At 32.6% G+C, this 12,530-nt stretch overlaps 1 protein-coding gene across 8 annotated transcripts in view; it reads left to right on the top strand.

Annotated features, from left to right (window-relative positions):
- Nucleotides 1-12,530, top strand: part of LOC118195845 (sodium channel protein para-like) — a 401,580-nt gene that overhangs the window by 272,501 nt on the left and 116,549 nt on the right. For all 8 annotated transcript variants that reach the window (XM_085819569.1, XM_085819567.1, XM_085819570.1 and 5 more), the window contains one exon: nt 1,806-1,871. In XM_085819569.1, the coding sequence (XP_085675695.1) occupies nt 1,806-1,871 (66 nt within the window). The remainder of the gene's footprint in view (nt 1-1,805; nt 1,872-12,530) is intronic.

Here is a 12,530-nt window from a genome sequence, read left to right as displayed (position 1 = left end):
AACTGTCCTGTGAAAATTATAGCATTTAATTCCGTTCAGAATGAAATGTTGTTTAAAAATATGTTGTTTTCACATACTTAGGACTCTGAAGTGTTGTAAAAAAAGAAAACATATACATTTATATGTATATTTGCGACGTAATTACAAAATATTTACACCCGAACGCGTCAAATCCCATAGAACTCAATGGTAAATGACCCAATGTTTTGGTCACCACGTAGGGATCGCTAGTGCTTCAGAGCAGGGTACGGAGAAACTTGTTTAGGGCGACTCCATCTTACTTCCTACCTCCATGAATTTGGGTGAAAGGCCAACTTCCTTGAGGCTCTGGCAACCATTCTTCCATGAAATATATGGCCAAGACAACAACAACAAAATATCGCGGTCGAAAATAAAGTACCGTATATTATGGCGTATAGCGCGCACTTTTCATACAACGCAAAAAGGGTGATTTTGTCGTTCGATATTTGTATGTATTATTAGAGTATGAGAACCCTAAGGCTTTTCATTTCTGCCGTTGAGTTACAGTAGTGATTAATAGATTTTCGGAGATCTTTCAGTTCGGTTAGCGGTAATAAAATTTCATGTGTGTGAAGATACCGCTGTCATGCCATAGTATCTGAAGATAATGATGCAGTTATTAGATGAAGAAGATAGTAACGTTGAATTATAGTAGTTGATTAATACGTTATACGAGGAATATTCCTCAAATAATGTATGGTCGGAACTAAACGGCGAGCCGCTAGGTGGCATTGTAAATGGTATAAAAAGGGTCAGTCCTCTCACCCAACACTTTCTTCCATCTACAATTATGCCTCATCATCATCTTCATAAAAATATTCATCACTATACCATGCCTATTGCTTCATAAAATAATTGCAACTTTCGACCAATTCATCTGCCACCAGATGGTGACACAATAGTCTTGAAAATCTCCAATTGCTTCTTACACGAAAACTAGATGGCGCCACTTTTGTATCTTCACTAAGGAAGAATACTATTTTCAAGAACTTAAAGATCCACTATGACTTACCCAGAAGCGTTAAAAATTTTTGAGAAAAGGCCTCTAGGCCGAAGACTTGTACCTTAATTCACCCAACGTCATTTCCTACCGTGGGTGGCCAAGAGCTGGTTATACGAACCACTAAATTTGTAGAACAATAGATCGGTCGAGGTGGTCCCATAGCTTGACCATCAAGATAGATCACCGGATATCTCGCGTTTGCACATTTCCTGTGGGCCATATGAAAAGCATAATTTAGGAGTGCCCCATTGAAACCAATATGGATCTAGTCGCCAGGATCGCCGTTGTTGCCAGCGATATTCGGAAAATGCTTGGTGTCTTCGCAACTGTTCGTCCATCCCTAATCCCGCAGGTGTGAAGCCTGCATTACAGCTGGCGGAAGGTCTTTTGAACAATTTCTATAAGCAAGTTTTATTAATAAAATGTTTTCTGAAGTATCTCCTCTCATTCTTAATTCTTTAAATATCACAGTGGAAAACTACCCTGTAACTTCTCACTGCTTGCTTTGCGACCATACATTCTATGACGAATATTGCTCGTATAGCTGCTTTCTATCACGCCCTTAAGTTTTGACCTCTTATTCAGATTAATCTTGTATATTACGAATGAAAAGTAACAATAACAATGTGTCTGATTTCATTTTTGTTTAATGGAATAAGAAACAGCGATTTATGAATTCTTAATTGTGATGGATATGAATGAATTTTGACTTACGTAGTTTTTAAAACTTGCTTTTTGTTTAGAATCTAAATATTCATAGGTGTAATATATTTTCTTCCAGATTTAATGGTTGTCAATGACATCATTGAACAGGCAGCGGGTCGTCAAAGCACTGAAAGTGAGAGAGGTAATTATATTTAACAGTGGATGTCATCTGTAGGTAGTCATGGCGATTGTGATATGTAACAAATGTAGCTTAGCGCTCTCTATAGCATAGACTGTAATGATAACTGTGATATGTTCTTTCCTGCATTCTTTGTTGCAAACTATCTTGTTTGTGGCAGAGCAGTTCTCTTCAGCATGTTGTATGTTGCCATAAGTATGCGTATGTGTAAGTAATTTTCAGCTGCTTTTCAAGTAATATAAATGTTAAAAATGCTGTATTGGTATATATATATGCATTTTCAATGTCTTATTTGTATAATATATTTTGCTACTTATTTGAATAACATACATTATTAATGTAAGTTATGTATTTTGGAATGTCTTGCTTGCAAAATATGTTCTACATCAAGTATTGTTTTTCTATAATATAAATATTTAATTTGAAAAGTTTAGTTTCTGCTGTAAGGAATTTAAATCCGTTCTCCTGTGATGCAAAACGTAATGAGAAAGCACATCGAAGTTCCAATGTTCAACTCCGTAAATTATATTTTAAATTTCTTTTCTTCTAAATTTCTTCAGACATAAAATTTTTCAAGAATTTTACGATAATAGTATAGAAAAATGGTATACAGAAGATAAGGAATAATATAAAATGTAAAATAAGAAATTAGCTTAAAACATTGAAACTAAATAATATTAATAAAAAAGTCATTCTGAAGAAAAATATGTGGTGTGAACATCCCATGACTTCTTTTCACGGCCTATTAAATCATATACTTTTTTTACTCCATTTCATGTAAACGTATTTCCTCGAATTTCATTAGAGGTATATTTCTCATTCAGTTAATTCAGTTCTGACTTCGAGGTCAGGGAGTTAAAAACAGTAAAAAATACAATTTTTACAATTAAAGTTAGAGTTTCTACGCAAAAACAATCAATTCGTCCAGCGAGCTGACAGCTTTTTCGGTGCACAGAATTGAAAGTTTACTTTTTGTCCCAGTCGGCAAAAAGACACTGAAGTTAGTGTGCAAACTGTCTTAATTCACTATTTTACTAAGAGTTTTAAATGTCAACAAATGGTGGCCTTGTTAGCATTAGTACCATTTAAACATTTCCATTATTTATTTCTGTACATTTATTGCATGCAGATTAACTAAAGGCATGAAAACCTTAACCGGAGCACAAAAACATAATTCTATCACTTTTACAGCAAAAAATTCAAAATTTACCAGCATATAAGAATAAAAAACTGAGTTCAGCGAGCCGGGTAAAAGAGTGGGTATAAATATATAGACCGATTGGCCAAAATGGGAAATGCACAACTACATATTATAACAATCCCGTATTCAAAATTTAAATTTTCTGAGGCTACACGTTTTTGAGTTATGCGAGATACATGCATACGTACGTAAATACATACTTACGGCCGTCTCTTCTTTATCCATTTTAAATCCATTTTAAAAAAGAGAGTTATTTATTCTGTCCTTAGGCATAGTTGTCACGCAAAAACATCGTTTAAATGGATTTGAGAGCGGTCAAAATGGTTATTTTTGTTGAAATATAATACCCGAAATTTTTCGCGTTTACCATACTGCCTCTTTTTCGTACAAAAAAGTAAAAAGAAAGAGAAAACTGTTTTCTGCTACTTGATTAAAATGGAGAACTCTACTAATTGGGTAATTAGCTTTCAACAGCACCCAACAATAGATTATTCCTGAAATGTGTGTAAAGACATTAGGTTATTTCGAAGCGGGAGACATGAAAAATGAGCAATGCCCTCACCGGGACTCGAAACTCGGACCTCTCGAATTCGGGCCGAGCGTGCTGACCATTACACCACGAAGGTATGCTAAGAAGGCGGGAGAAATACGTTATAGTGTTAAAATAGAATGATAATTCAAATTCTGCCGAAATTAGTTTTCAGATTTTTCCCATATTTATCTTCAGTTAAGTTATCTGGAGTTTGTCTTGTAGCTAAATTTTCCCGCTTCTTCTTGAATATAGGTCATGTAATTTTAATAAATACCTAAGCAAGAAATCTTGGCATTTATGTGGAGTAATATGCAAAGGTGCATAAGTGCTCATTTAAACGTAAATCAGTTGTAACTTTATGTACTTCATATTTAAGCTGCGAAAGTTTCTACATGATGATAGCTGCTCTTTTTTACTGTATTTTTACTCCCTATTAGTCTGTATTTTCATTTAATATCTTATCTCAGGTTTCATTCTCAATTGATTTCATATCGATAATCTGTTTATTATATGTATCTTGAGTTCAGCACTGCAGAGAGTTTTAGCTGCAATGTCTTCTTGAGAATTGCGGCATGAAATTTTAATAAACCAGAATTTCTGTAATTTAGTGGTAATGATAAATATGTATTATTGGTAAGAAATATTTAAAACAATGACCTTTTTTAGTTTCATGTAATGATTTAAATTATTTGATTGGAAGATTTTGTATTCGCAATAGTTCATTGTAACTGTAAATTTAATACTTCGTAGATTTTGGTGCATAATTCATATGTTATCTTTATTTTATTACTTTGATATTATTATTTTCTTTGACTGTTGTCATAACTTATAAGGATAAACTGGCTACCATATGGATGCCTCAAGTTTGAATCCCAGGTACAGCACAGATATTTGCTTTGGCGAGTAAAATCTTTTTGGAAAATTTTAAAATGTGTTTATTCCAAATATCTCTCGAGAATTGCCTGGTAGGGAAAGAAGAGTGCTACGAAATCTTCAAGACCTAATCTCCCAGAGTGTTCTCCGTCAGAGTATATATTACGTTGAATATAGATTAGGTCAGAATAAAGATTAGGTTGGTAGCCTTTATGTGCTTTGATACGGTTGACTAACACGTCAATTTTTTTTAAATCTCCTATTTTTCATTTCATTTCTCTTATTTTATTAAAATTTTTATGCTTACAAATATATGATTTGAATTTCTATTCTTTCTACATTTATTTGTACTGTGTGTATATCCGCTAATCATAATGTTTACAAAATGCTGAATTTAAGTATTCTGTTTAGCTCCGTGAGACGCTTTTGTCATTTAAGTAAGGTATCTTACTTTAAAAAAAAGGATAAAGTTTTCTTCTAACGAGTTTCAAATTTGTGCACAATAATTAGTCTTAATTATCAATGCACAATAATTAGTCTCAAAACGGCATTTTGCGTTGAATCACTTTAAATGTCTGAATCTTTTTTCAAACTGTTGCCACCGAATATTATCACTCTGTATTATGTTTAAAGAAGCTAAATAATGAAGAATCTCCATGAATGTATGTATGCTTTTCGCATGGTGAAAAGGCAACGCTACTTAGAATTATCAAATTTTGAATAACAATGTCCTCCATACCGAACACGGGCACCTGGAAGCCCGAATCAGGAATTTCGAATTTGTTTTATCGTCTATTTCATACTTTGTTAAACTTAAACGAATCTTTGATTAAAAAACTCAACAATTTCAAAGTGAATAGTGGTAACACGGTAAGAAATAAAACATTTTTATCTCCAGGGCGTGAGATTATCCATCGAAAAATCTAAAGATAGATAAACTGTTTTTAAATATTTTTAGCACAATGTTGCGTTAGCCCAAATGCTGTCGAAACGTATATTTATCAATAAATTAAAATAACGCCCGTTTGGACTTAATATAAAATCTGAAATCTTTTAGATTTTATTTTTAAAAATACTTTTAATTTCTTCCCCTTAACATTCATTAATCTGTTTATTAATATCGGCCCTGTGGCGCAGTGGCTAGCGCGTCGCGGAGTACCACCACAGGTCCGGGGTTCGATCGCCGGGCTGGGCAAGCTTCAGGCCTACATACCTTGAGTGGGTGGTAAAATGAGTACCAAGTTCACTTGGGGATTTAAACACCGGGGGTCCTGCGAAAAGCTGACCTCTTGTTCAGGGCATATGCTCAAGAATCCCGGGCGCACCGTCAGGAAAACAGATGTTGGGGCTGTTGCCATTGAGTTTAGAGTTTTTTAGTCCAAAGGGATTTGAGTCCCGAAGAACTATTAGTTTCGTTTTGGCATTTTGCGTTGGACTCCTATAAATGTGAGTTCACTTTTCAAACTGTTGCCACAAAATGTTAGAGTCCTGCATTATACTTGAAGAAGTTAAATAATGAAAAATCTGCATAAATGTTTGTCTATTTCTCGCATTGTGATAAAACAACGGTATCTAGAGCCATCCAATTTTGAATGATGTAATCCTACTGCGGATAGGGGCATCTGAAATCCCAAATTTGAAATCTGGAATTTGTTTTATTATCGATTTCATATTTTGCAAAATTTTAACGAATTTTTGAGTAACAAACTCAACGATTTCAAAGCGAGCAATGGCAATACTCTACGAGGGGGAGGGAAACCTTTTTATCTTCAGCGCTTCGAACTGTGTATCGGAAATTCTAAAGGTAGGCTCATTTTAAAATTATTTTGCGACATTGCTATTGAACTGAATTTTACGGTTTAAGTGCAAAGAACATGATATTTAATAAATAAAGGTAACACACAAAACGTTAAAAAGAAAAGTCCCTTTGGACGTAATTTAAAATCTGAAATATTTCAATTTTTTTTTTCTATTTTAAGTTTATTAATATTTTTAAACTGAAATTTAATTTCAAGACCATAGAGTTTCATTGATAAAAATCTATGATGATGTCCATTTCCTTATTCTTTGGTAAAGAATTGAGTTTATGTGCACGAAATGTTATCCAAGTTCACCATTTAAAACAAGAAACACAGTCCATATATTCAGATATTCTAAGCAGCCATTTACAGATTTCGATAAGGTTTAGAAAATGCTTATTCTTTTCATTCAAACCTTGAAACTGTCTCTTTTGAAGCAGATTTTTAGCTTTTGTTTAGAAAAGAAATTAATAATTTTTAAATATTAGTATCCAAATTTTCAATTTCCAAGCATTCACGTTGATTTTCAAAAATTCCTCCCGCACCTTAATTTAAAATCCTTGAAAATAAAGATACGTCCGGGAAATTGAGAGCGTTTGATAAACCTAAGTATTCGTAATATATTATTTTAGAATATTTTATGTCATAACTTGTGACTTAAATTACATAAAAATAGATTTGTTTAATTTATATTAATATTACATTTCTTTCTTCTTCTTGATCTGGAAAAGAATGAAATCAGCGAGTATGCTGCAGCAATTATTGAATGTGCAGTGTTCAAATCAGCATTTTTGAAAGACATCTATGGTTGCGATCCGTGTGGAAATCTAATAATTATTTCTATGACAATAATCAAACATATAATTTTTACCCGAGTGCTCTGAACGGGGACAAAATATAAAGCATCTTTAAAGTTATTTGATTTCAATAACCTTATAAGGTTCTAGTTAAATTATGAGTATTTGGCTCTTAAAACTAGAAAAGGGTATAGCAACTATTTATTGTCCTTCTTGCAACTATAGAAACAAAATCCAAAGAAGGGTTAAAAAATTCTTTTATTCCACTCCTAGAATAATAACAGTCGAGCCCTTCTCGGGCTTACAGAAAAGGCTACACCTGGGCTTTAACCTAAGATAAAATAAGAAACTAACTTAATTCTAAAACTTAGCCCGAACTGTACAGAAATAACTAACCCAGTTGGCCCTTAATTAAACCTCACCGGCGAACACTAGCAGGCACTAACAGGCTTCGGCCGAGCGTAGCAATATAGGCTTAAAGCAACGACGTGGCCAGAAGACAGAACACGCTCTACTGAGAACTTCTAAGCTCTTCTGCGGAAGTGACTGGTTCTACCTCATTTACATAAAACTCGATGCTGAAAACTCATTCTGGGAGAGGAAGTTGTTTCAAAATTTAAAATAGCTACTAGAAAATTTAAATAATCCCTACAACGTGAATATTTATTTTAAATTATTGCTTTTTTCTATATATGTAATTTGTAAAATTTCTTTTTAGGCTTTGCTGGCATTTTTATAAAAGCAGTATTGCATCATACTAAACCCGTGCTCAATATTTATAATAGAGTTGTATTAAACGTATGAAGCTGAGTAATAGTTGATACAGTTGCTAATGCTCTGACAAGTGTAAATGAATTTAGTTAAAAAAAAAGACACGTTCATATATTTATTACCATATGATGTTCTAAAACTTTAATAATCTTTAAAATGGCTTTATCAATAACATAGTTACAGAGGTACTAGCTTATGGGATTTGGTGAAAGGGGAACGTTTTGAAATTTAGAAAAAACGCAACTTTAAATACAAAACAATCATTTAACATAAAGCTAAAACAAAAAAAATGCTTATTTTAGTAGTTTCGATTCTTTTATTGATTGAGGCACGCTTCTGAAGTAGTACACTTAAGACAAGGTAAATAAACTTAAAATCGCTCAATTGAAGATATCAGCCTTATATGATAATGAATAGTTTCGAATGTAGCAAACTGCAGAACAGTTTCTTTTCTTCTAAATGTTACAAGATTGTAATGTGTAACGTAGTTGTTATGAATTTTAAAAAAAGTGAATCTAATATCTGAAGTATCAAAAAATGTCTATTTAATGAAAACATTTCTGGAACAGAATAAAAAAAAATTATAAAAAAGTCTTTGAACATGATAAGTTGTTTCTTTTTTGTTTTGGTCTTCCATAATAATTTCAATATCTTATATATATATGCGGCTTAAGTGTTTGTCGCCGATAGTTTATTGATTGCTTGCCTAACTGTAAATTGTTTTATTCTCCGTGCAGTGCAGCGCGTGACGAATATTATGAGAAAGCTAAGCCGGAAAATAAAAATACAAGAGCACGTGCATTTAACATTTAATAAATAATCTACATATAATAGAATTGGGAAATATGCAACCGTCAAAAACCGGCAACGATGAAAAAATAAATAAAATGAAATAAATAAATATCTTTATTATATGCGACTTAAGTGTCTGTTTGTCGCCGATAGCTTATTGGTTGCTTCACTGTACTAGCCAATGGGGTGAAATTGCCACGGCACAGGGTTGCCGTTTTAAATGAGACGTAAACAATTTCCTGTAAAACTTACATTTGCTATGAGCATCCATAAGTCTCAGGGCCAAACGCTTAAGCGTGTTGGCATTTTTTTACCTGAGCCTGCATTTGGACACGGTCAACTTTATGTTGTCTGTTCAAGAGTTTGTGAAAGAACGGACGTAAAATTGAAAATAATGAATGGCCCTCTGCAAAGCGAGCTTAAAAATAATGGAAAGATCTACGCAAGAAATGTAGTGTACAAAGAGATCTTTGACATTTGAATTAACATTTTATTATTTAAATCACCTTTATTTATTGAGCTAGCGGTGGCTCTTAAGGAAATGTACCGCAAGTGATTTCCTTCATTGAACTCTACTTTCAGCTATTAAGCAAGTAGACGGGGGGGCCACCAGCGGCCGAGCGGTAAAATCGCTGAACACTGGTAGTTCGGTCCGAGGTTGGAATCCCGCGAACGGGCTGGCTGCATGGGCGTTTTCGTGGTTTTCCCCATGTGTAACGTGTATACGAGCCAGTTTCCCTTAGAAAGTCCTCCACGAAGGCATCGCTCCTCTTAGGCAGATAGCCCTCGAGGCTTTGCCATAATCACACACACACACACATATCACTATATCAAGTAGACGGGGGAAACCCCGTGGGGCAGTAAGCAAAGAGGCGTCCTCGCCGCCTGCCCTGAGTAATTCAGTTTGAATTAGCAGACACCTTTGCACAAATCATTTTAATTACAGGTACTATTCCGTTTTGAGGACCGTAAAAAATTGCAGCGAAAATGTATGCGCAAAAGCGCCAAATCTAACAAACGCGCCCGTTTAACAGAGCGCCAAATCTAGCGTATGCACTGATTTCAAATTGCGTAATTTTAGATAGTTCTATATTTCTTAAGACGCCATTGAAATACTAGTTTAATTTTTAAATCCTTTTTGATTTCAAATCCTTTTTTGATATCCTATAGATTTAACAATTTTGGAATTGCCCATGACGAAAAGTCTGCAATCCATGTACACATCGACCTATTTTCACTTTAAAAAAAAATCACAAAAATGGCACTGCGCACACCCTTGACTTTATCTATGTACACATCGGCCTATTTTCACTTAAAAAGTAAAAGAAAATTGATAAAAATTCAATTGTTTTTAACCTTGTAAAAATTGCCAAACAAATAAGTGGGCGATTTTGCACTTTACCAAGAATGTTTTCAAAGAAAAGGCATCATTCATTATAGAAAATTATGTTTGAACAACCAACAAGATGAAATTATGCTTTAGCGATAACTCGGTAGCGAAATAGCGATGCAGGAATCCGTTCAGTTATGTTTAGCTTTTTTTTATATAAATTATAAAAATGATCTGAAATAGTTATTTACTCTTATGCTTCCATTCAGTCAGGTTTAGCCTTTTTCATATAAATTATAATAATAAAAAAGTATTATATGAAATTAACCTTTTATCTAAATTAAAACAATAATCTTTAAATAGTTATTTACTATTATACTTCCTTTCTTGCGTTAGGGTTGCCGCAATTATTTTTGGCAGCACTGGCATCAACGATAGTTTGGCGATTTTTTACGGTCCTCAAAACGGAATAGTACCTAATTACAATTTATAATATCTAGAACAGCGGTCATTTCGTGTGACCGCCTGGTTTTCTAGTATATATATAATCAAGAGATAATTAATATTAAATAATTCAAAAGTGGCAAACTTACTAACAGGAAAAATAATATTTAAGATATGTATCAAGAATAAAACACGACCAAATCCGCATAGCAAAATAAATACAAAATTCATTAACAGATAATAATTGAAAATTCTTTTTCGAGGAGCAACAGGAGAACTTTCAACAAAGCCACGTTTTTGAATTATAATTCGGATGATTGTCTAAGCCATAAAATAAATAAATCAGAAAAATTACGTTTAAAAGGATGTAATTCGTTGCAGTTTTGATTTTTTTAAATTTTAAATGGTATTTTTCCTGTTAGTAAGTTTGCCACTTTTGAATGATTATTTCCTTTTTTTAAGTTTATTTATCTTTATGATTTTGATAATCATCCAGATATAATTCAGAAACGTAGATGTTGAAAATATTTCGGTTGCTCCTTGTAAAGACCAAAGAATTTTCATTATTATTTGTTATTTGATTTTGCATTTATTTTGTTATGTTACTCTGTTTTTGTTTCAGTTTCGATATCTGTTTTAAATTTTATTTTCCCTGTTAGAAAGTTTACTACTTTTAAATCGTTTAATGATATAAATGTCTTGAATGTATAATAAATTTCGCAGCAAAAGGCATGGGTTTAGTATTGTTGCGGGCGTACGGATTCGTAACAGATTGAATGCGCAAGTCTGATAACAGGTTAATACAATTTATTCTTATCAAAAGAAATATAACAGAATACTGGAATTTTTCTCAGAAATATTTGTACAAGTGTTCACAATATCACGCAGTAATAATCAGTAGTTACCCTTCAAACTACTAAAACGTTAAATAGAATGCAATGCACAGCGCAGAGAAAGCTAATCCGATCAACACAGCAGCTAACTAAATAACAACTGAGATGAGATGTCTGTGTCCGGCTTTTTAAAACTTTCAATCGCTCGCCAGAGATTTCTAGTAAGATTTTTGAAAACAACCAGAGAATGGAATTACGATTACAGCTAACACAATAGTCAATTACATTTACTCAATTTCAATGCAAATAAAAGAGATATCCATTTATTCGCTGTTAAATGCACTCTTAAATTTTTACTTTTTCTGCGTAGCTTTCGCTTAAAACTTATCACGCGCTGCATTGCAGGGGGAAATAATACAGTTTTAATTATAATTCTACTAAAATTATACATTTAAATACAAAATTTTTAACAATACTTTTCGAAATTGTTTTATTATTATCTTTTTAATTTAATATGAACAGCTGGGTTATGGTTAACAGTTTTTAATTCACTGATGCTTTAACATTTAAGGCCGTTTAATTTTATTGTATTATTCATGTATTCATTTAAATTTTATTTTCCAAACTCAATGTAATTTATTAAATTGCTTTTTTTCTATATGTTACAATACACTCCCAAATAACCGGCGTAATACCAGCAACAATGTCTGTGGTTAACCAAACTCACAATTAATCTGATAGCAGTTAAAAAAAATAATAAAAAAAACTACAGAATAGAGGAGTAAACTCATTTTATAACTAAGAGAAAAGTGTTATTAACAATTTTACCTAAATTTTTAGCCGTTTAATTTGGTGAATAAATCTTATTTAATTAGGCAAGTTAATCCAGCGTTCAAAACAAGAATACACTTCAAAGCAAAAAATATATATATATATATATATATATATATATATATATTACTCTTGTATTTCGATAGGAGTCGATGGGAAATAGAAGTTTCATAGCTGAACATTTATTTTTATGATTTAGCAATTTATTTTTAAGTATGATTTAAGTGTTTGTGTATTCTAAATTATAGTCAACCAAATTACATACCGTTTTAGATAAAGAAAAATGCTTAACAAGTTAATTCCGCCTTAAAATTGGGATATCATTTGCTATTATTATTCTTATCCTCCAATTCCCCCCATAGAAATTTTGCTTTATTCCGATTGTAATTGTAATTTTTCTATCGTTCCGCAATAAACATATTTAACTTCTGTTCAGAAATATTAATCAGGAGCCTTTAG

This window comes from Stegodyphus dumicola, chromosome 6, assembly GCF_044657685.1.
Source record: "Stegodyphus dumicola isolate Sdum_Otavi_A_Nest chromosome 6, ASM4465768v1".
In the NCBI taxonomy this organism is placed as follows: domain Eukaryota; kingdom Metazoa; phylum Arthropoda; class Arachnida; order Araneae; family Eresidae; genus Stegodyphus; species Stegodyphus dumicola.
This window is presented reverse-complemented; position numbering and strand designations above follow the sequence as displayed.